The sequence below is a fragment of the Diplotaxodon limnothrissa genome, linkage group LG19, assembly GCF_057381915.1.
Source record: "Diplotaxodon limnothrissa isolate DT_005_m linkage group LG19, D_limnothrissa_male_GT1.1, whole genome shotgun sequence".
Classification (NCBI taxonomy): Eukaryota; Metazoa; Chordata; class Actinopteri; order Cichliformes; family Cichlidae; genus Diplotaxodon; species Diplotaxodon limnothrissa.
Window position 1 is genome coordinate 29172721 of NC_140614.1, and position 21714 is coordinate 29194434.

At 42.0% G+C, this 21714-nt stretch overlaps 1 protein-coding gene across 1 annotated transcript in view; it reads left to right on the top strand.

Moving 5' to 3' along the window:
• asap2a (ArfGAP with SH3 domain, ankyrin repeat and PH domain 2a) overlaps positions 1-21167 on the top strand; it is a 57212-nt gene extending 36045 nt beyond the window's left edge. Inside the window, exons 6-29 of the mRNA XM_085342569.1 lie at positions 2244-2373; positions 3235-3320; positions 4004-4079; positions 4160-4246; positions 4646-4654; positions 5336-5439; positions 6003-6072; positions 6848-6935; positions 7672-7720; positions 9485-9651; positions 11140-11273; positions 11813-11907; positions 12822-13011; positions 13171-13256; positions 13626-13741; positions 15134-15201; positions 15308-15415; positions 16405-16630; positions 17133-17273; positions 17664-17760; positions 18191-18249; positions 18360-18439; positions 19023-19142; positions 20796-21167. Of these exons, the coding sequence (XP_085198695.1) occupies positions 2244-2373; positions 3235-3320; positions 4004-4079; positions 4160-4246; positions 4646-4654; positions 5336-5439; positions 6003-6072; positions 6848-6935; positions 7672-7720; positions 9485-9651; positions 11140-11273; positions 11813-11907; positions 12822-13011; positions 13171-13256; positions 13626-13741; positions 15134-15201; positions 15308-15415; positions 16405-16630; positions 17133-17273; positions 17664-17760; positions 18191-18249; positions 18360-18439; positions 19023-19142; positions 20796-20870 (2461 nt within the window). The 3' untranslated portion in view covers positions 20871-21167. The remainder of the gene's footprint in view (positions 1-2243; positions 2374-3234; positions 3321-4003; positions 4080-4159; positions 4247-4645; positions 4655-5335; positions 5440-6002; positions 6073-6847; positions 6936-7671; positions 7721-9484; positions 9652-11139; positions 11274-11812; positions 11908-12821; positions 13012-13170; positions 13257-13625; positions 13742-15133; positions 15202-15307; positions 15416-16404; positions 16631-17132; positions 17274-17663; positions 17761-18190; positions 18250-18359; positions 18440-19022; positions 19143-20795) is intronic.
• The last annotated feature ends 547 nt before the right edge of the window (positions 21168-21714 follow it).

Consider the following 21714-nt stretch of genomic DNA (forward strand, 5'->3'; position numbering starts at 1 on the left):
AGGCACTTCTGAAAGCAAGAGGGGGTCCAACCTGATACTACCCAGGTGTACCTAAACACAGTATCCAGTGAGTGTACCTCCAATGAAACCTAGACAAATGTGACTGTACAACTAAATACAAACAGCTCATAATGTCACAGGTAAGACAAAATATTTAATTAAATAATTAATGGACTTGAAAGTAAAATTTTAAAGTTGCTTTTTTACTTTTGCTAAGATTCTTAATTTGAAGTTTTGAATATTAAGTTTAAGGTTAATAAGTGAGTTAAACATCAGGTAGTGAGCTAAAATGTCTCGATGCATGCTCAATCCATCCAGGTAAGGAAATCCCAAAAAGTCGATTGTGTTCATGAACACAATCAACTTTTGTTACTTTAACGCACATGAAACAGGCTGGACTCTTACGCAGCTTTCAGTCACATTTCTGCATAACTGTTTAAAAAATATGCTGTGAGAAAATGCGGCACATCCAAAAGAATGACCTGTTGCATGAAAGGTTCCCCCCCCCTCCCTTTGTTGTCTTTCTGTGTTGTCCTGATTGCCTGTGGAAGATGGAGAATTTATGGGAAAAACTGGCTCTGAGCGCTGGCTGTCAGGCAGCATGTATCTCATTGGCTTGTAGTCTCTTAGGTCCTACTCCTGACCTTTTTAGTACACTAAACCCATGGCTAACCTTAATCATCTTTAACGTAATCATCCTCAAACACTAAAAAAAAACCATGCACAAAAGAATCCTGCAAAAAGTGTGGAATCGAATCGCTGAGTCAAACCCCTCTCCCTGGTCGACATCTGCGCTCTAATTCCTTCTGCTTTATGTACTGATCTCAATTGTCGTCATCAGCGAGAAACTACAAGTGTTTGATTTCCCAAACAAGCTCTCAGCTAATTATGGAAACCTTCCAAAAACAGCGCTGATGAGCTTAGTGCAGTTTGACTCTTGGCACTTCTGTTCAAGCAGCTTGGATTATTTATTTATTTATTTGTTTTTCTATCATCTCAGTGAAATCGGTGCAATGAGCCGTGCGTTCCTCCTGTGCAGACACACCTACGCATTTGGTGTGTTTGCTTCAGGACACGATACATCTGGCAGTACAAGGTGATTTAAAAAAAGGCGAAATGAGACACCAGCTCGAATTACTGAGGAATGAATGAAGTCGGCTTTGCAAGAATTACTTTCTAATTCATCATGATTGTCTGACATAGCTGGTGGATCATTTCTAATGGGGTGTCTGCAAAGGAAGCAGTTCGCTGATCACAAATTCGGAGAAAGTCGGAGAGATTCAATGATGACGGGTAAAAAAAACAAAGTGGGCATTCCCCCGAGTTAAACTTTTCTCACTTTCAAGGCGACATGTGACAGAGTTGTGAAAATTCGAGGCATCGAGGCAGCTAGAGCCTGGAATATCAAACATCAGCTGTATTCTTTGTTCTCATTGGTTGACACTTCAATCACTTGCTTTGGAGTTGAGAGAGGTTTATCTCAGGACCGGTCCACTCTTCATTCCCGAGCCTTTTTACACCCGTCGCTTGTCCCTTGAGCTTCAGAGCAAAGCGTGGCGAGTTAATCGTTCCCCGTATGGATGCCTTTTTGAACATCTCTCAACTCTGAGGCCAGTGACTGAAGCGGCCATCAATGAGAGCAAAGGATACAGTTGATTCACAGAGGGTTACCTAGGCAACTGGAGCCTGGAATGTCCTCTAGCGGGCTGGATCACTGACATAGGAAATCACTTCCTGTGCCGACGCCCCTCGGTGTTGCTCAATACTTTACTACGCAAGAACTTTAGGCACTTGACTAAATCTGCGTCCACGCAGCATCACTTTGTCGCTAACGGATGGTTTCTAGGAGACGTTTCAGGCTCCGGTTGCCTAGGTAACCCAGTAACATATTTAATACCAGGTTATGTCAATCCTGTGCTCTTATCAGGAGCTTCTTCAATTGCTCGCCTCGATATTTTCAGGTCATGAGACAACTTTTTTCACTCAAAATCGCCAAATGTAATCAACACTCTATGGTTTCTAAACATTAAGTTTTAATAAAGAGAATTTCTGCTTCTTCATGTAAGCCCATCTACTGCCTTTTACAAAGCTGGCTTTTTCTCATCTTATATGTAGCTCAACCATGAACTGCCTGACAACTTTAGGGCTGATTTTTCACATTATGCCTTCTGTATGCTTTCGGTGCTGTTATGGATCTATTGATTGCTCTTTGACACCCTCTGCCACGCTGTCACTCTTGCCAGCACCAAGATAGAAAAGGAAAAGAAGGAGCATGCGAGACAGCATGGGATGATTAGGACGGAAATCAGCGGGGCAGAAATCGCTGAAGAGATGGAGAAAGAGAGAAGATTCTTCCAGCTGCAGATGTGTGAGGTTAGTTGGAGCGATTATCAAGAGACGGGTTTCATTTGGTTACCAGTGTTTTAAATATATATAACATGAATTAATGAAACATTAAAATTGTATGAAATCCTGTACTCAGCATGGATGATCTGATATCCTCGTGTTGGTGTTGTTCCCAGACCATCATGAAAATGTTGTTCCAGGTTCAACATTGCAAGTGACCAATCACATTGTTGTGACGTTATTCCTTTGCGCGCCAAGCCATTCGTGCATTTATGAAATTCCAATGTTGCAAGGACAATATTAATTCTGCTTACTGTTTATTAAAGGGTTAGGGTCAGGGTCCGTTGATCGGCGGACAGAGGCGGTTTCACGCAGCTTAAGTACAGTTTTTTGTTTTACGCCGGTTTTTCCCGAAGTCGCAAAGGTATGACGTCACAACATTCTGATTGGTCACTTGCAATGCTGATCCTGGAACAACATTTAGTATGATGATCTGGGAACAACACCAACACGAGGATATCAGATCAACCACTCAGCATAGTGTTTATCAAGAAAATAACAGGCACTGGTGGGTTGAGAAAACAGGGCAGTTTCTGTCAAAGTAACGGTAAAAACTGAATACTGCGCAGCCTGATGGAATACAAAAATCACATTACATGTAAGCATGTTTATGTGCTGAATGCCTTTTTTTGATGTTTCATTTTAATGAAGCCTTGCTTGAAAAATTACATTTTTGCCCTTTTGAAGTGTCTGGGTATGAGATGAAAGTGATGTATACATTTGAGATGGTCCATGAGTATTTGAAGTCTCAGACTTCAAAGTTGCTTTTCCATCTGTGTGAACCTGGACTGACCCCTCTTCCTGGATCTGGATTCAATCTCTTTACAGTATCTCCTCAAAGTCAATGAGATCAAGATCAAGAAGGGGGTGGATCTGCTGCAGAACCTCATCAAGTATTTCCACGCACAGTGCAAGTAAGACGTGCATATTATATACGTCAAATTTATTTTACATCGTAGGCCACGTACATACTACTTTGATGCTAAGTGGACCTGACACATTGTGTAAAATTACAGAAAAGTTCTGGTAGTTCATCATCATCCAGACAGTCTTGTAATTATAACATAAAAAGATTATGTTATCATATAGAAAACTTTTGTCCTTTCTGTAAATTCACTGTTAAAAAAAAAACAAAAAAACACGTGCATTTATGTAGCAGATGTTGAAAAAAGTTTATGTTATTTAACTGTTGATGAGGCTCCTTTTATCTAAATAAAAGGCTGTAAAACCTAGGAAAATGTGGTTAAACGTTCAAGATCTGTGCACTCCTTTACATTCTCAAAAGCCATCTAGCGGGCGGAATAGGAGTCTTTACCAGGCCCATTCTGGCCCCTAGGCCCTATGTTTGACACCCCTGATACACGTGGTTAAATTGAGTATATATGAAAAGCATATTTTTACTGTCTAATAGTAAAGATTTAGTTTGAGGTATGCATACACAGTTGATGTTATTTTTAATGTATTATATCAACAATATATTTAGGATTTAGGCAAATCCAGTGCCCCGATCCACTGTCACTGCAAAGAAAAAGTTACTCACGTATACTGTAAATCTGTTTTGTGGCACTAGGATAAATTTGTGTGCTTCGTCATTCAGTTTCTTTCAGGACGGTCTAAAAGCTGTGGACAACCTCAAACCTTCCATAGAGAAACTGGCCACAGATCTGCACACGGTCAGAGCCGTTTCAATCCAGCCTGTTTGTCCACTCTTAAACTTTCCTTCATGACTTAGACATGACTTGTGTCTGTACAGATAAAGCAGGTGCAGGACGAGGAGAGGAAGCAGCTGGCTCAGTTACGAGACGTCCTCAAGTCGGCGTTACAGGTGGAGCAGAAGGAGGTAACACCCACAACAGAAACGAAACGATCAAATGCTTTATGATGTACCGGACAAGCTGAAATCTGCTTATTAAACTTCAGCTTCTCTCAGTGGTGACATTAAGTTGGGACTCACGCACACACTAATGTATATACGACTCCATTACTAATCTATCCCTCTGGGTTGGGATCTAAACTATAATTGAAAAGAAGCACATCTTTTTTTCTTTTCTTACATCTGTCTTGTTTCTTGCATGTGCTATTAGTCGTTTACTTCTCTACCCAAATGAACTGAGGTAGACTGCTCATCAGCTAGATGCTCAGTGAACTGTTAAATATGCTGCAAAGCGCAGCAGCTTCAGGTCTAATCTGAAGATTGTTTTCTTCTCTCCTCTGCCGCCGCCGCCTTTTGTGAAACAAGTCCAGAAGAGTAAGTGGATTTGTGGAAAAAAAAGAAAAGCTATAGCATCTCGTGTTCCCTGTGGTGATGTCGTTGCTTCCAGTGCTCGATGTTTTCGATGTAGTCGTTCAGTGAGAAAAGTTTGAGGTGGGCCTGTCATATCTTTTTTTGTGTGTCTGCTGATATCGGCACACATCAAGCCGCTCCACCACTCAGAAGTCGTCCTCTCTGTTTCCCGTAGTGTTTCCACAAAAAAGGAATATGCAAAAAAAAAAAAAAAAAAAAAAAGTCTGGGTCCTCTTTCATGGTAGCTGATGTATTTAAATGAAGCCTATTCAGGCTGCATGTGTTAAAACAGCAAGAATTGCTAATGAGATTAAAATGCTAATGACACAATTTGGCCAGCTGCTGCTGCAGACTCTGACTTCAAAGGTGTACAAGCTCTTATTTTCTCCCTTCCCTTTATTTGCACAAAATCACTCAGGCTGAGAGGAGCAATCTTAACATAATTGATATTTGCTTTAAAATCCTCCGCGGAGCAGGAGACCCAGAAGCACAGTGTAATCCAGAGCAATTTTGCGCTTGTGCAGCTTCCCCTCGACTTCATACTGTTTTTTGCTAATTCGGTGTGTAGCTCCTGCCTTCCGCACCTCATTTTCTGAAATGACAGCTCTGCTTTGTCGCCTGTGTTTTTGCTGTTTTTTTCCTCAGGATTCACAGGTGCGTCAGAGCACCACCTACAGCCTGCACCAGCCGCAGGGCAACAAGGAGCACGGCACCGAGCGCAGCGGGTACCTTCACAAGAAAAGTGATGGGTATGTTTAGAAAAGGGCGTTCAAAAGATCAGATGAGTCACTACACAACAAACTATTTCTTCAGTGAAGAACGCAGAGAAGGCTGTGGCGTTTAGAGGCCTCATTATTCCTCCACCTCTGTCTCTCTCGTGTTGGTGGGTTACTAATGAGTGTTTGTCAGCAAGATTGTGCAAAAAATTACCTGCACAGTTTCATGCAGCGGCTTGGTGGAGCGATGGCACACGTGCAGTAAAAGAGCTGGCAAAATAAAAGATGTGTGGTTTGCTTTGTTTAAAACGAGCAGTCTGCAGATCATCTTGAATGCTGAAAATGTCCATAACAAGTAGTCAATGGTTACTTTGGCGATCCTGCTAGATGACATTAATTTGTCAAAATTGATTCAGATCATTTTGGCTTTTAATTCTTTTTATTGTTTTATTGTAGACATGCTCACCCCGTGTGTCATAACTAATGCATGTGAATGCTAGTGGTAATGTGATAATGATAAATATTTCATAGGCTTTACCGATTCACTGCACGGGTGTACGCGCGACATACTAATCGCTGCCGTCTCTGCGTCGCAGGTTGAGGAAAGTGTGGCAGAAGAGGAAGTGTACAGCGAAGAATGGATTCCTCACCATCTCACACGGCACAGTAAGCAAACAGTGGAAAGAAACACAAGACGACATCTTTTCTTCTGAAAACACACACAAACCTTTTAGTTTGTCTGCAAGCCTCATCATTGCTGCTTGTCTTCATATACATTGCAGTGAAAAAGCACAAAAGTGAATTTTTAGCATTTTTCACACACTTTTAACACACTTCAGTGTGTTCAGTGTTTTTTAAAGTTTTTAAATGATCATTTTTATTTATTTAAGGGGAAATCTATCCAAAAGAAGGGAAAAAAGTGATTGCCCCCTTGTTAAATTATGATTTTTATTTTTTTATTTTTTTTTTTGAATAGTCCATCTCTGATTGAGGTTATTAGGTTTAGAGGACAATGGCTTTTTCACACAGGGGGAGGTGAGTTTGGATAACTTTTTTCCCCCTTTAATTGAATTAAATTATCATTTAAAAAAACTGCATTTTATATTCAGCCGGCTGATTTTAAATTGCTTTGATGATCTGAAATATGACAAATAGGCAAAAACTGAACTGCACATTTACATTTTCCACAGATCAAAGGACAAAGTCTGCAAGTTAACACTCCTCGGAGTTTCAGTTCACTCGGCTCATTTACATTAAAGATTCGGTCAACCCCTCTCGCTGACACGGTTCATCTCTCACAGAGCTGCTTATCAGATGTTCTGTTTGGCTCCAGCAACAGTCAGATACACTTAAACCAACACTCCTGCTCACTTGTTCTCTCATTTTTCTCCTTCTCCCCCTTTCCTTTCTTTCCCTCCCTCCATCTGTCTCTCTTTCATAGGCTAACCGGCCACCAGCTAAACTCAACCTGCTCACCTGCCAGGTGAAACACAATCCTGAAGAGAAGCGGAGTTTTGACCTCATATCACGTACGTTCAGCCTCTTCTCTTTGCTTTCTGCCGCCTGTGTTCTCCAGTGTGTTGTTGTAACCAAATGCCTCTGTTTAATTGGCTTCGAGCAGCAGCTGGCTGAGATTTGTTATGTAGCTGAGCAGATTTCAATTATTTCCCATGCAGCAGAAAACAGAGATGATTAAGAGACAATATTAACACGTCTGACGCATCTGAATCCAGCGTGTAGACTAGACTCAAATACCAAAGAGCAAAATGATGGTCGAATAATTGCTTTCATGGCTGAGAGAGATTGAAAGGCTACAATGTTGCTTTCTTTTGTTTGTTTCTGGCGAACAAATATTCAAATAACACTTGCTTGGAAGTCTGGTCATAAAGAGATGGCAGGAAAGGAGGATGGAGAGAGGGATGATCTGTGTGATGATCATGTGACAAACATGGCAGTTTGTGGCTATTTAAATGAAGACTAAACTTCAGGCTTTAGGGATATAACACAGTTTAAGTTTCCTTTCATTTAGTTGTATAAAAAACTCCCATGTGAAGATGGAAACACTCGTACTTTATGTTTTTGTTTTGCAGCGCGCCCTCAGTCTGACCTTTCACTTGAGCACTTTAATGCCCTCTGGAGAGAATCACTCAAAGCTTTTTACTGCATATCTGCAGCTCTTTGACTGATCTTCTTCCTCTTCAGTTTTTTTCTCCCGCTCATCTTTTCTATTCCATCATTTGTTTCCTTTCTTTTTTTTGTTTTTAGATGACAGAACGTATCACTTTCAGGCCGAGGACGACCAGGACTGTCAGATGTAAGTGCTTTTCCCTTCCTTCCTCTTGTGTGTGGGTGCGCCTGTTTATCACCTCCAATGCTTTCCACACACTTCCTCCTAGGGCTGAACGATATATCGCATTTGCGATAATATCGCGACATGATCAAGTGCAATTTTCTAACCGCAAAGGCTGCGATTATACTCTGGACATGTCCAAATTCATGGGCTGCATCCTCCTGAGGCCGCATTTGTAGACCGATTACGTCACAGCGACGCGCCGAAGGCTGTCCAAATTACTACCATATCCCAGAATTCATAGCGCGGCCCAGCCAAACTCCAGTTTCCAGCAATGGCGGCCGCTACTAAGTTTTAAAATTACTCATACTAATCTTTCTGGGTCACAAAATAAACTTTTAACATATTTTCAGGCGAGAAAGTAGTTGTGTAAACATCAAATATCTGCTCGGTTTATCAAGATATCCCATATTTGCAAAAGTGCTTCGACGTTTTCAGAGGCGTCTGCTACCCACCAGCTCGACAGCTAGCCGGGAGCTCGAGGGTTACTGATGCGGCCGAGAACGGCACAACTCCCGGCACATCATTTTCAGATCACCGCGGAGTTTCGCTGCTCGGGTTAAACGTAATATATAAGTCACTTAGACAACCTAAAAATGTTATTGTTGGGCTTTTTTCAGTGTTTTGTTTGTTCGTGAGTAAATCGGTTTGGCTGAGATTAAAGTTATTAGATTAGATAAAATAAAACTTTATTAATCCCCCGGGTGGGTTCCTCCTTGGTTTTCACACAGCTGACTAAACGTCAAACAGAAAACTTATTAAACAGAAGTATGAGACAGTCGAGAATTTACACCAGTGTCTGGTTATATTTTAGATAGCAAGAAGCAGACGGCCGAGTTTATTAAACTCCACCGAGACAGCGGTGACGCTAATCAGAAGGCTAGACCGTCCAATTTCACGCCTTTAAACTTTAAAGGCGTGTTTGTGTGTGTGTGTTTATACAATTGCTATTATGTTTGCACTTTATGTGTAATGTTACTGACTGCAGAGATCAGTAAGATGTGTGTATTTTTTATTTATTAGTTTTATTTATTTAATATTATTTTTTAATTGAATGACTGTCTAGTAGTTCACAGATGTCGAAAAACTGAGTGTGGTAAAGCCACTGATTTTTTTTATGTATATTTCTGCAATCTGCACATTGTACTGACTTTCATTTTAATGTTTACACCAGGGTTCCTTGTCAGCACTTTATGCTCAGATGTTTGTAAGCTAAAAATAAACTATTGTGTATGTTCAAATATACTGTTGTGATTGAAGAAGTTAAATAAAAATGTCAGTCATCAATTCATGCATCACCTCATGTCATCATAACAGAGGTCTGTCTTCCAGGAAAGAACAGTTTAAAATTAATGTAATATAGTATTGGCCATACTATATGATGTATTGCTTGTCTTTGTTTAATAATACAGAAGACAAAGACCTTAAAAAATAATCGCATATCGCATCGCAATCGCAATATTGGGGCAAAAAATCGCAATTAGATTATTTTCCATAATCGTTCAGCCCTACTTCCTCCCTGACACACACTCAGTCACTTTACCTCCCACCTCATGCCCATTAACTGCCCTTTTACTCCAGTCTGAACCCCCCGTGTCTGCCTTAGCTGCGCCTGTTTTTACCCACTTTCCCCCCTTCTCCTCCCCGTGCTTCTCCTTTTGTCATTTTTCCTCTTTTCATCTGCCCGACTCATGTCTCCCGTGATCCTTTACTCTGTCCCTCCTGCAGCTGGATCTCGGTGCTACAGAACAGTAAGGAGGAGGCGTTAAATCAAGCTTTTAAAGGGGACCATCATGTCGGCGAGAACAACATTGTGCAGGAGCTGACCAAGGCGATACTGGGGGAAGTCAAGCGGATGATAGGAAATGATGTTTGCTGTGACTGCGGAGCCCCGAGTGAGTGGCACAGTTGGACGGGGGAAACCCTCAGATGCCTTAATAAAGTTCAATTTAAGCCTAAACAAATGGAAAACTAACTATGTTTTGAATCTTACATGATCATTATGTGATATCCCACAATTTAGATTATGCTAAACTCTTATACAAGCAGCTTTTTAAGACCAGAAACGACTAAGTATGCCTTTTTTCCATTTAAATACAAGGTTTACATGCTTTTCATGTTTTGTTTTGTTTTGTTTTTATAATTGAAAGCATAGTGATGCCAGCTCATTTACTTTCATAAATGGACCAGATTGGGTTGAATAACAGGCGTTGAGAACTCAGGATTTCCTGGGATTTTCCTCCAGTATCAGCTCCTTTTTCCCTGAAGAACTTGTTTATGTGTTCGTGTACTAAGAGATGATTTATGGGAAAGACACGATTGCGTAACTGCTGTTGTGTAGACCTCAAATTGTAGTAATTCAGAAACCATAACGATCTCAAATTTTAGTAGGCTGGCGTGCGCACATAGTTGGTGGGTCTCCAGTCATGAGGATCTTCCGATTTCTTCAATTCCTTAAACATCATTCGGATTAAAGATTTTTAAGTCTTTACATTTAGCTTCAAATATTACTCTTATATAATTTCAGGTGTTTTTTTTCTGTCTTGCTTACAGCTGGGATCTTAGTGAATGCATATACAGTGGACCCTAAGAGTATTGTTCCAAATAGAGCTGCACCGAGTGCATTTTACACAGCACAGCAGCCGATAACTTCATTAATTATTTAAATCTCCTGACACAGGGGACTGGATCAAATCAGAAATCTCCACAGTTCTGCAGTCACGATCAGATTTTCTGGAAAAAGCAACATTGACTTTAACATCCTTCCGCTTGTATCCTCGATTCCTAAAGGCAGCGGACACTTAGAAGCCTGCCTGGAGGCAGATCAGACATGTGCACACTGCTTTGGCAAAGTGTTTGCTGTAATTTAATGTAGTATACAGTACTTACGGGGAGCGGGTAGTGTAATTCATGCACACCAGTGGTATAAATTCCTCGTATTGAAAACTCTTAGAGTGGTTCCCCTGAGGAAATATTCTGCCACAACCTTGAAATTAGTTTTGTGAAATCCCCCAAACCCATGAAATACCCCCACCACAGATCTGTACTTTATTATAGTATGTACGTACGGCAGGCACATATACCTACACATGCACAGAGTAAGCAGTCCAGCTCGGTCACTTGTGTGTGTGTGTGTGTGTGTGTTAGTGTTAGTAAAAGGCTTTTCAGGCAGCCGTTATATTTCCAGAGGATTTCCACTAGGACACATCAAAGTTGGCTCACAGGCTGCTGAAGTGACTTCTGCTTCAGTGCTTTTCACCCACATACACTCCTCTCTCATGTCACTCATGCATTGTTTATGTCCCCTTTTCTCCATTTTCTTTACAATGATCTTTCCTTTTTTTTTTTTTTTTTTTTTTTTTTTTTTTAAAACCCCTTAACAGACCCGACATGGCTATCCACCAACCTGGGCATCCTCACCTGCATTGAATGCTCAGGGATACACAGGGAGCTGGGAGTCCACTACTCGCGGATCCAGTCCCTCACACTGGATGTACTCAGCACCTCAGAGCTCTTGGTAAATCACTACCCATCTTCTTGTTCCTCTTTTTCTTATCCAGAGCTCTCTGGAATATTTTAAGCAGGATAAGCTTGGAAAATGAAACAAGAAAGGGAAAAAATAGAGGGAGATTTTAAGGACAGGTGGACAGTAAATAAAGATTGGGTGAAAATGAGAAGCCTTACAGTGCCTTTTGCGTCTTCCTCTTTAAAAGACCTCTGGAAGTCTGCACACTCAGAATAGCTGAGATTTTGTTTGGCTTTTCTAATCACCGTTTGGAGTAGTGATTTACTGCCTAAGGGACGGTCGGGATTAAATGCTTCCAGCCATCATTGCTTTCCCTGGTGTTAAGACGCCAGTCATGTTGGCCACAGTCAGACGGGGCGTTGTGGAGTCTGTGAGGCTCCACACTTGGAGCTCAGGATGTCTCCTGCCTCCCGGTGGGGGCGTGATTGGAGCTGATGACTTTTGAGTTAATCGATGTGGCTCAGAAAATGACACATAACTAGTTTTAATTACTGTGTGTGTGTGTGTGTGTGTGTGTTCGTGTTCCACAGCTGGCCAAGAATGTGGGGAATGTAGGCTTTAATGAAATCATGGAGGCTTGTTTAAGCGCTGAAAACGTGGTGAAACCCAACCCGGCCAGTGACATGTAAGTCACCCCCTCACACTCCATTCTTCCTCTATCCCCTCACCTCACCTCCATAGCTCTTCTGCTGCTCCCGTCTCCTCACTGATCTCAGTTTACACTCTACACATCGATTTGCGATCCTTTTATGTGACCCTTTAACACATTTTAAGTAACAAGTTTGACATGTTTTTATTGATTATCTCTTCTGTTTTAAAAAAAAACTAAGAAAAGAATCTGAAATCTGATCAACTTTTTATCATAATCACAAAAGCTGTTTTTGATCCTCAGAGTGAGAACAATTAAGGCGACTTCTGAAAGAACAGTTTAATGCATTATTGAAACCTGGAAAGGTAGTGTTGAGGTGTTGTCTTGAGGGAAGAAGTGTGATTGGGGGGAAGAAAATCTTGAATGATTCTAACTTTTGATTGGATGGTCGTAGATCGCTAAACATTAGCAGAATTCATGGCTCTTGTTAATGATAGTGAAAATAAGAGCATTTCCACATGCACGGTGCAAAGAGGACTCAAGGGTTTGGGGCTAAGCAGCTGGATAGCCTTAAGAAAACCACTTGCCAGTGAGACTAATCGGAGAAAAGGGTTTCAGTGTGAGATTCAGCTCTGGAGCAATAGAAAAAGGTTGTGTGATCTGATTACTCCAGATTTAGCCTGTTCCAGAGTGATGGGTACATTGAGGTAAGAAGAGAGGAAGATATGGTCATGCACCCTTTATGCCTGGCGTCCACCCTACAAGGGCCAGAGTGATGATCTGGGGTCACTTCAGCTGCTAGAGCTGATAAGTTCCAGGTTCAGCAAGATTAAAAAAATGAAGACAGCAGATTAGTTTTTCCATCAATGGATTTTTTTTCTTCCCTGATGGCACGGGCATATTCCAAGATGACATGCTAAGAGCATCTGTGTCCTCGTGTTCTCCCCCAGGCAGGCGAGGAAAGACTTCATCACAGCCAAATACACGGAGAAACGTTTCGCCAAGAAGAAGTGTCCGGATGCGATGTCGCGGCTTCACACGCTGTGCGACGCAGTGAAGGCCCGAGACATCTTCTCCCTCATCCAAGTCTACGCTGAGGGGGTGGACCTCATGGAGCCCATTCCTCTGGCCAACGGGCATGTCAGTGCACAACATATGTTAACATTTTCCTGCGTACCGTTTCTCCTCCTATTTATAATAATCTGTGGCATTATTATTGCTCTCTATCTCCTTCCATGAACCTGAAATCCACCACACGTTCCAGAGATTTCATGCAAATGCTTGATCGTTTTATTTCAGGAACAAGGAGAGACGGCTCTTCATCTAGCGGTGAGGCTAGTGGACAGAACGTCCCTTCACATCGTCGACTTCCTCACTCAGAACAGGTAAACACAGCACTGAAGGCAACCAGAAATCAATATGCTGAGATGGTCTGTCGGACCATCATAAAAAGACCAAAAGCTTATTTTCAGTCCTGCTGGTTTCTTGACATCCACTTTTTTCTGTTAACTCTCTTTTCTCTATGGACAGAAACTATTTGCATAATAATAACAATGATGCATTAAAAACAACAATAGAGCTTTGTTTTGCTGTGGTTTGCGTGCTAAAAACACAATTTTACAGAAAGTGTTTGTATTGGCAAAACTACTCCCTGGTCTTATGGAGCACTGAGGCAGGACAGAAGAAAGCTGGATTTTATATCCTCTGTGTTGGGATTTAAAGTTTTTCCCCTCTTTGTTTCTCTTCCCTGGAAGTTTAAATTTGGATAAGCAGACAGCCAAAGGCAGCACAGCGCTGCACTACTGCTGCCTGACTGACAACAGTGAATGTCTGAAGCTGCTGCTGCGGGGGAAAGCCTCCATAGAGATTGGTAAGGAAAAACACCAGAAACAAACAGCACAGCCGCAGTGCATCAACAGTCCATTGTTCTTTTTCTGCAGCAGCTAACAAAGTGCAAGGACTGAAATATTGTAATTACAGTTTTGAGGTAATTGTGCTTTGGGTGTTTCCATGTCCATCTATTTCTCTCCCTGTACATTTAGTCCTTTACATTTTTCTGACAGCGTGAGACACCGGTCATTTTAATCAGGAATCACAAGCACAAAAAAAACCCAATTTTGCAGATTAAACTTGATCACAGTACAGTTTAAATTGCACATTACTGCACTGTGCAAAAGTCTGAAGCCCCCCCTCATTTCTTGATATTTGGATTTCAAGGAGTTAGACTTTCTTATAGTTGTAATATTAACTGGTTTAAGCACTAGCTCTCCAAAGCTTTCTAAAATTGTCAAAAAGGGCCTTTTAGGACAATTTTCTATCATTTTCAATCCACTCCTTGTACTTGATCATTTTCAGAGTATTATTTTTTTGTGTGTTAAGCCACTTAACACTGACTTCTGAATCATTCGAGCTTTAAAAAAAAAAAAAAAGCACCTAACTTAAGGGATGAACCATTTTTTTCTGCCTACATATAACATACGACTTGGCAAAGAATTGATTTTAGGTCTGAAGTGGTGTCAGAAGCCATTCTTAAGGAAGGGAAACTGAGAGAAAAGGCTGAGGTGTGCCGTATTATGCAAGAACTGGACTAAAGAATCAATGAAAATAGATCTTATATAGTAATGAAATGATAAAATCATCAGTTTGTGTGGAGGAGACCATGAGGGGCACAGTGAGTGTAAAACATGGCGTCATGCTTTGTGATCTGGTCAGAACTGAATATAGAAAAGTCACTTGCGTGCAATACCATAGGAAAAACTTCTAATCAGCATGGCAATGTTCTTATTGCTGCACCTATTTACTAGTAAAATATAAAGAAATGAGGGGTGGCTCAAGACTTTTGCACATTATATAGAGGCCACTGCAATGGAATTTCTTCATAACAGTGTGCTTAATACATGAAAGCTGCTCGTATTTATAAAGTTGCTTTTGAGTGAGACTTTTGAGTCCGGGACTTTGTTTTCTCTGGTGGCCTATCTTCATCTCACACTTGGTTCCCAGAAAACAAGCCGTGGCAACTTTTTCTCACAGCACTTATCTTTCTGCTCTGCTCTGCTCTGAAATCAAACAAAACAGCCAGATAACAAATGAATGGAGACGGAGCACAGAGAGACACCAGAGAGATGCTCGGTGTGGGAAACGGTTTAATTATACATTTGTCTTGTCACAGTGACAGGAAAGGGAGAAAATGGGCCGTGTGTTTGTGCTCATGTGGCTTGTGAGTACAACAGTGATTATATGTGTCTGTTGTTTTGCCTTCTAGCTAATGAGGCCGGGGAGACACCGCTGGATATCGCTCGAAGGCTCAAACACCTACAGTGTGAGGAGCTGGTGAGCTTACTATGTTTAGACTTGGCTTAATCCTGCAAGCACATCGTCGCTTCGTGAAATGTAAGAGCTGTCAGTCATTTGCGTTTCCGTACGTATGTGTTTACAGCTGAACCAAGCACTGGCAGGAAAATTCAACGCCCACGTCCACGTCGAGTATGAATGGTGCCTGCAGCACGAAGACCTGGATGAGAGCGACGAGGATCTGGATGAGAAGGTGAGGGATGCTTTTGTGAATAGTAATAGTTCCTTTTTTTTTTTTTTTTTTTTTTTTTAAAGATTTCAAGACAAAAAAAGTTTTAAAAAAGTGATAAAGAGACAAACAAACAAACAAACATGAAAGGGATGAAAACGACTAACGCTTGAGAGAGAGATCAAATCAGCTTTGTAGTGAGGCTGCTGTGAAAAACAACCTGAAGAGCTCTGAATTTCTGCAAGAGGTTTATTTTATTTTGTTTCCACTAAATACAATCTCCTTAAATTAAACACTAAACTCCTTATTTCCTTTGTGCTTTTTAATGCGCTTTGTCATTCTTGCTGCCTGAAATGATTGAATGTGATTGGATTTTGGACAAGTTTAATTATTGATAGTTAAACATGTTGTTTTCAAGGCTGAATTTTAACACAGGAGCCTTATATATATCTAGGAGGAGAAATGGTGCATTTTAATGCAGGAGTTAACCTGCCTCAAGTGGCCATTCGAGGAACTGCAGCTTTGGCGCTGGCTTGATTTTTCAAACCCTGAAAGTTGCCACTTAGATTTGATTGGACCTGAGTTCATTATTGAAAACTCATCAGATAATTGAAACTGGTTCAATTTTTGGGGGGGAATAACCATGTTTTAATTTTATTTTTGTTGTGTTGTTGCCTTTGTTGAAGTGTTGTAGCCAAATGAGAAATCTCCTAAATACTAAAATAATCATTCAAAGTAATGCTAGAAGATTAGTGAGAAGCTTTATTAAAAGGCAAAGACAAAGTCCCATGACTGGGACATTGCTGCCTGCGCAGAGCGTGCAGGAGTCACATGACAGCCATACTTCACTATGAATGCTCACGTGCACCTATGTCAAGTAATGTCAATAAAAAGTTCATGATTGTGGTGCATGTGTAAAGTGCATGGTACCTAGGTTAATCATATATGATGTGCTCCTGTCTCACATTGTGTAACTGTAATGCTCACATCCTCACATGCATGCCTCCCCTCAGCCGAGCCCCCATCGGAGAGACGAGCGACCGGTCAGCTGTTACACTCCGAGCAGTAACTCCCACCACGTACAGTCCGGCCTCGGCTCCGCCGGCCGTGAAGCTAAGGACAAGCAGCGCCTCTTCATGCCCAACCTGGTCAACAACGAGACTTACGGCACCATAGTCAACACAAACCCCCCTCAGCCCACCACCAACTCTGCTCCACCTCTGCCCCCGAGGAACCTGGGTAAGCTCAGACAGGAGAAATAAAGGCGAATGTAGGTAGAAACCACTGTGAGCGAAACACACCGGCAGGCATTTAATAAATCTGTTACGGTTTATATGAATGGAAAAAAATGATCTCATTCTCCAGATAACACAGATAACCTCACTTCTTCTGAAGCTGGCCTCTTTGCCTGCCTATAAGGAAGTGATATGAATAAAAAAAATCAATAAATAAAATCTAGTGACTTGCCACAGTCGGCCTATAATACCATTAGTGTCTGTTTGGAGTGCTGCCAACAGAGCAGAGGACGAACAGCCAGCTGTGTCGCCCCCCTCACGTCCCCACAGCTCTCAGCCTCGGCATTCATTGCCCTCATTAACCGTCGCTCTCAATTACACTGAAATGGAAACGACTTGACTTTATTAGTGGACGCTGGTTCTGGCAAACAGCCCTGCTCTCTCTTAGTCTCCCTTCTTTTTCATTTTAATAACCCCCATCTCCTTTTTCCCCATCTCGTCTCCAGTCCAGTTGTCCGGCCCGGGAGGCTCAGCGTCCAGCACCTGGAAGCCCAGTCCTTTAGACCTGACTGGCCGACAGAGGTCGTCCTCAGACCCCCCTAACATGCATCCTCCGCCGCCGCCCATGAGGCTCACTTCCACTGGAGGTATGGCCCCAGTTTTGTGCACGCTTAAATGCTGCCTTTAAGGCATAGAAACTCGTTCTCAGTCTTGACCAGAGCTACAGTGAAGTGATTTAATAAGACGTAGTGGACATTTTATAGATGTGTTTGGATCGCAGCTCTTCTCAGCGTCTAATAAAACATTTTACTGGAAGAAAGCTGTTAAATGTTTCATTTACATAATCGACACATGCACTTAGCTCACGTTCAGTTTTCTTTTCTTTCCACATGCATATGTCAAAGGTTCTTCTGACCTTAATTTATCAGTTGATCTATTTAAAACCAGACTTCCTGACTCATCACAACATCAGCTTAGTCACATTTTTCTTCACACTGTAAACAAATGAGCTAAAGCAAAGGATTGCTGTGTTCCAGCTCTGGGTCTTCCTACTGCGATGAAGATTGACTCCATGAGCAAGTCAGGTCAGGGGCCACTGGGGTCCCGGGCGGTGCCACCTAAATCTCCCGCAGGGTAAGAACATAAAGGCGCATTTATTTATGCACAGCAAAGTTTTAGATTTCCTTAGATGTAAAAGGCGTGTCGACATGTACTAGAGCTTTCTGAGCTACACAAAAATATTCATGCATTCACACATACACATGAAGATTGTGCACTGCGGTCGTGTGTCTTGTTTTGGCTGCTTGTTTTGTGGCGTTTCTTTCCAAGTGGATAGAGACGCTTCTTTAGCTTCTAGGCTAAGCTCCACATCAAGCCAGACAAGTAATAACTTTCCTCCACAGTCGTCCTTTTGTCCTTTTTTTTTTTTGTTTTTTTCTTTTTCCTTCCCACAGGCCTCATAGTGTTGTGATAAATGCCTTTGAGCTTCCTCAAGAGCTCTTTTCTCCATCTTGGTACGACTATCACTCTTCTTCTTTTTTTTCCTTCTTTTTTGTATTTCCAGAAATGATAAAAGCTTCAGCAGAGGGCCCCTAAATCGAACAGAATCTAAAGAAAGAGCATGTGAGTAACATTGTGTGTGAGTTGTTTGAGTATTCGCTCAGATCCCGTTTCTCCTCTGGAAACGTGGAAAGTTTTGTTGTCACCGTGATCTAATTTCCTTTTCATTCCAGCTAAGGAACTGCCAGGATGCCCTCAGAACTCCATAGGTCAGTCTCTGCCTCCAGCCCCCATGCCGAGGAAAGCATACCCAGTGAGTCCCTGATTTTTATTTTTTCAATTAACCCCCCCCACCCCCCACCCTCCACCACCTTTAATTATCATCCAGATTTTACTTTGCATATTCATTCAGTTTGCAGTACAGACTCATCTGCAGCTTATTTCCTAATTCATGGCTTACTGCCTTTGTAGAGCTGTGTAAGTCCCCTCCCTATTGTTTCAGTGATTCTAGTGCTTGCTTGTAAATTCAATCCCTTCTGCAGCCTGACTCCATAATTTGGCCTTATTCTGCATGTGAGAGGGCTACTGCTGGCATTATGTGTTTCATGTTAGCACATTTTAAGCGTTTTAATATTGCAAAGCGATTTGAAATTGACTAGAAAAACCAGAAAAGAGTGCACGTCTTTCATTTGCATGGTCTGTACACTAATCCCCCTCGCTGGCTTCTAGTTGTTGGTATTTGCCAGTCCAATCCCATGCAGTGCCGCGATGATTCACAAACCTCATCTTCTCGTCAACTTTGCCTTAGTTTGCTATTTAAAAAGTAAAATCCCACAGATTAACGCAAATGCCCTTGAAATCCTGTGTGTGTGTCTGTGCTTGTTCCCGTGTCCCAGAAGCAGAGGCCAAAGCGAGTGAAAGCCATGTACAACTGTGTAGCCGACAACCCCGATGAGCTGACCTTCTCCGAGGGCGAGGTGATCGTGGTGGACGGAGAGGAGGACCAGGAGTGGTGGGTCAGTATCTGTCACGTTGAAGACTCGGTGTGCAAGTTGTTTTGTGCATCTTGGATGTTTGCACGTGTTTTCAGATTTGAGATATTAAGCATTCTTTGATGGATGTAACTTTGATAAACCATGAGCTCATTCCCTCCTCCTCTTTTTCCGAATGCTGCTGCTTCTGCTTCCTCTGTGGAGCCCCTTGTGTGAACGCTGACCAGCTGCAACTTGTTTTCTCTGAGCCACCCCTGCAGATATGACCGTATTTAGTCAGTCTCACTTTGTGTCCCTCCATGGATCCAGAGTTTCCCCCCGAGGACCCCGTTGCCATGCTTCCTCTCTGTCCTATGTCCAGCTACATTATCACTCTTTTTGTGTCTGAGATATCAAATAACAGCACAGAGCTGCGGCTGCACAAACGGGTCTATCATACACTATATAAAGTCTGTTTCCTATGAAAATATTCTAGAAAACCAGCATAATGAGGAAAGAATGCTTTACAGTGTTTAAAACGTGACTTTTATCTCTGATGTAGTTCCTCTGATAAGCTTTGATCAGCATTTGATGTTGTTACTTGCCATGTTTCATTTAACTTTATCGGAGCAGAAACATGTCCTAGCTTTTTACTTTCAGGTATAGACGACCTTTAAAATGTCTTTAATGGAGATAATAGGTACTGTCTTCTTTATCCTCAAGGTAATTTAAAAGGGGAAAGTCTTTTACATGTAAAGCTCTCATGTTTGTTGTGACGTAGCCTTTTATTACTCTTTGCAGATTTAGATGGTGTTTCTGTTGATTCAGTTTTGTTTGACAAAATCCCGATTGATTTACATGGATACATGCTCATTTTTCATATAGCTGAAGATGTATTTTTTAGATTCTGAGCCAAACACAGAAAATATAGAAGTATATCAACTAAATCCAAGCACTTTAGAGCCTCTAACGCTGCCTGCTGTATATCCTGATGATACTTGCACACATGACAAATGCTCGTTTCCCCCTCTGTGAGCACTGAGGGACTGTATTTGTGCATTTTCACACTTTTAGCTCAGTATACTTGTGTCAAGCATTATAATATACACCAATAAAAGCCAATGAAGTATGTAAGTAGTAGTTTTGGGATTTAAAATCTCAAAACTGAATCACATGGGTTGAAATCACAAATATTGGAAAAGTCTTCCCCACCTGTTTTTAACTACTCTGTCATTTTCTGTGGTGTTTGGTACTGTCGTAGACTGTATGTTAAAGATGGGCGTAGCTTCCTGCTCTAAAAAAGTGAAGCCAATGCTGAAGTGCCTGAAAGCTGCATTGTTTTATAACGGCCAGCAGGAGGCAGCACTGCTTATTGCCAAAATAGGTGCAAAAATAAACCCTGTTGCTCATTTGATTTGATTTCTAACCTCAGTAAACGCTTCAAGTCTTATTGCATACAGCTCAGTCAGATCCAGGTGTTTGTCCAAACGCTCAGCCTGAGGCTACACAACTTTAGTCAGCCAGTAGGTGACTTCCCCGTGGCTATGTCCATCTTTTAGATGAAGTCTGTGCATACTTTAGTTGACTCAAATAATTTAAGCATTTCTACCCAAACAGACTAAACCCCTCTGTTTTCTTGCCATGGCTGCCTCATATCGTCCTCCGACCTCACGTCTCATCTGTCTTTGCTCTTCGCAGCTGGGCCACATCGAAGGCGAGCCAATGAGAAGAGGCGCCTTCCCCGTTACGTTTGTGCACTTCATCGCCGACTGAAATCCGGGACTCGGGAAGTATCACACGTCCCACTATCACCGACAAAACATCCACCATCGCCCCAGTGTTTGCAGTCGACGTCATCGGCACCATCATCACCATCTTCGCTGGCGTCTTGAGCGAGCTCGTTCAAGCGTCACTGCTGCTCCAGCGAGTCTGGGTGTCACAGGGGACTCATCGGACTCTGTGGTTTTAATGCTTGCAGTTAAAAAAGAAAAACAAAACAAAGATGATTGTAGTGAATGTCCTCTCACAATAAATGCACTTTTCTTGTCTTTTCCCTTGTTGACATGTATGTACAGGATTCCTGTCATCCATTTTCTCCATTATACAGACAGTCCTTAAAGCGACAGCACTGAGAAGATCACAGCGTTGTGTTTTAACTTACTAACAGCTGTCAATGTGAACTTAGTCCCCATGCTTACATTCCATATCTGTGCATGAGCAATTCTGAAATGCCTGCTTTTAGGTGCAGCTTTCCACATATGTAGTAGCCCTCCCGTGTGGAGGTTTTTCTAATGGTGCTAAGTTAACCTTAAAATATGCTGGAAGTTGCACCCAAGGGAGCCTTTCCCTGACCCAATTTCAGTGACGGACTGGCAATCGAGAACGGGGATGCTGCATGTTAAAATAGCCTCCAGCCCATCACACCTGGGAGAGTCCACTTTCCCGAGCCGGCATAGAGTAATAGGAACATGCATCCTCTGCAAGGCTTTCCCCCACACATGCACACTGTCTGCCCCAATTTAAGCTGCGGGGCAGGGGGTCATATTCAAAAGCAACACTCCAGTTATTCCTCCTCCTCCTCTTCTTCCTCCTGATGCAGTGCTGACTGGAGCTGCAA